The sequence below is a fragment of the Sapajus apella genome, unplaced genomic scaffold (assembly GCF_009761245.1).
Source record: "Sapajus apella isolate SASKATOON/1434 unplaced genomic scaffold, GSC_monkey_1.0 scaffold137, whole genome shotgun sequence".
Classification (NCBI taxonomy): Eukaryota; Metazoa; Chordata; class Mammalia; order Primates; family Cebidae; genus Sapajus; species Sapajus apella.
The window spans coordinates 1,519,126-1,521,127 of NW_022437077.1; the positions used below are offsets into that span (position 1 = coordinate 1,519,126).

At 44.7% G+C, this 2,002-nt stretch overlaps 1 protein-coding gene across 1 annotated transcript in view; it reads right to left on the minus strand.

Moving 5' to 3' along the window:
* The window catches only part of DNTTIP1 (deoxynucleotidyltransferase terminal interacting protein 1), a 20,992-nt gene that overhangs the window by 15,193 nt on the left and 3,797 nt on the right, over positions 1–2,002 (minus strand). Inside the window, exon 4 of the mRNA XM_032263583.1 lies at positions 518–616. Within this exon, the coding sequence (XP_032119474.1) occupies positions 518–616 (99 nt within the window). The remainder of the gene's footprint in view (positions 1–517; positions 617–2,002) is intronic.

Here is a 2,002-nt window from a genome sequence, read left to right on the forward strand (position 1 = left end):
GCTAATTTTGTATTTTTAGTAGAGATAGGTTTTCTCCATGTTGGTCAAGCTGGTCTTGAACTCCCAACCTCAGATGATCCACCCACCTTGGCCTCCCAAAGTGCTGGGATTACAGGTGTGAGCCATCACAGGCCAGCCTTCTTTTTTTTATTTTTATTTTTTAAGACAGAGTCTTGCATTGTCACCCAGGCTGGAGTATAGTGGTGGCATGTCGGCTCACTGCAACCTCTGCCTCTCGGGTTCAAGGGATTCAAGTGCCTCAGCGTTCCAAGTAGCTAGGATTACAGACGTGCACCACCACGCCCAGCTAATTTTCATATTTTTTGTAGAGATGGGGTTTCCCCATGTTGCCCAAGCTGGTCTCAAACCCCTGGCTTTGAGTAATCTGCCAACCTTGACCTTCCAAAGTGCTGGGATTACATGTGTAAGCCACCACGCCTGGCCTAAGATCACATTTCTTGTCAGAGGCTCGAGAGCTAAACCTTGTGCCTGCATCTCTTGACCCCCTTGGTCTCACCTGCTCCAGGCAGCTCCGACAGGCCTCCTGGATCAGCTGCTCTGCATCCACCTCTTCTCCAACATTGTCTCGCACGTTGAGTGCTGCCTTCTGGAAGAACTAGGGAAGTACAACAGAGGACAAGGTCAGAAGCCCTGTTAATACACATCGACCTAAAGGAAACGGAATATAAGACAAGCTTTTATCCTAGCCTCATACAGAAGGAAAAAGTGATTATGAGCAAGGCTTTGGGATTGGTCAGATTTAGATTCACATTTTAGGCTCTTCCTCCTCCCTTTATTCCCCCTCTTAAGGATATAATCATGGAGGGGCCCAAAAGATTAATGTGTAAACAGTGCAAAAATCAAAGAATAACCTAAATGTCTAAATTAGTTTAAATAAATGATGGCATATCCACACCATGAAATGCTATGCAAATATTAAAAATCACAATAAAGATGATGTAAGAGAATATAGTTTTGACATGTAAAGGTATTCATGATATACCTCAAAGTGAAGAAAGGAGGTTGTAGAATACTTTGGTAAATGTGTGCCTTTTAATGTAATATAGCACAAGCAAACACAGAGACAAAAGAATCCTAGAGCTATATACTGAAGTAACAGAGGGGATATTGTAGGTGACTGTTTTCTTCTCTTGGATTATCTATATCCTCTTGCTTTTTATAATTTACATATATCACTTCTGTAGAAGAAAAAAAGAATGGCTGTGTCTGAAGTGAATAGGCCAGAAGATATTAAGATGGCAGAAAGTCCTAACTGAATTCTGACTGCCCAGTCTGAAATTAACATCAATGGGATGGAGAGGAGTGAGACCTGACAAGGGCAGCAGGAGGCCGCAATCCCAGTTGGCTGTGAAAAGGGAAGGAAGAAAGTTTCTCTGCTGGGTAAGCAGGAGAGTTTGAGCCTGAATACATGAGAAGGTAAGGTGATGAGGTCCCAAACACAGCTGCGAGGCACCTGGGAATGTACTCATACAAACAGTCATCTCTAAAAAATGTCTAGCCAAGTAATGCCTAGAAAAAGTGTCAGTTCTCTCTGGGGTACAGGAAAATTCTGGAACCTAAACCCAGTACTTCTGTTGTGAGAGACAATTATGGGAATGTACTGCCATTTCATATTTAGCAAGGTTAAATGCCTCTGTTGTTAACATCAAACCAAGGAGAAGAGTGCTAATGGACTGGATTAGAAACTGCAAGAGCCGGCCGGGTGTGGTGGCTCACGCCTGTAATCCCAGCACTGTGGGAGGCCGAGGCGGGTGGATCACGAGGTCAAGAGATCGAGACCATCCTGGTCAAAATGGTGAAACCCCGTCTCTACTAAAACTACAAAAAATTAGCTGGGCATGGTGGCGCGTGCCTGTAATCCCAGCTACTCAGGAGGCTGAGGCAGGAGAATTGCCTAAACCCAGGAGGCGGAGGTTGTGGTGAGCCGAGATTGCGCCATTGCACTCCAGCCTGGGTAACAAGAGCGAAACTCTGACTCAAA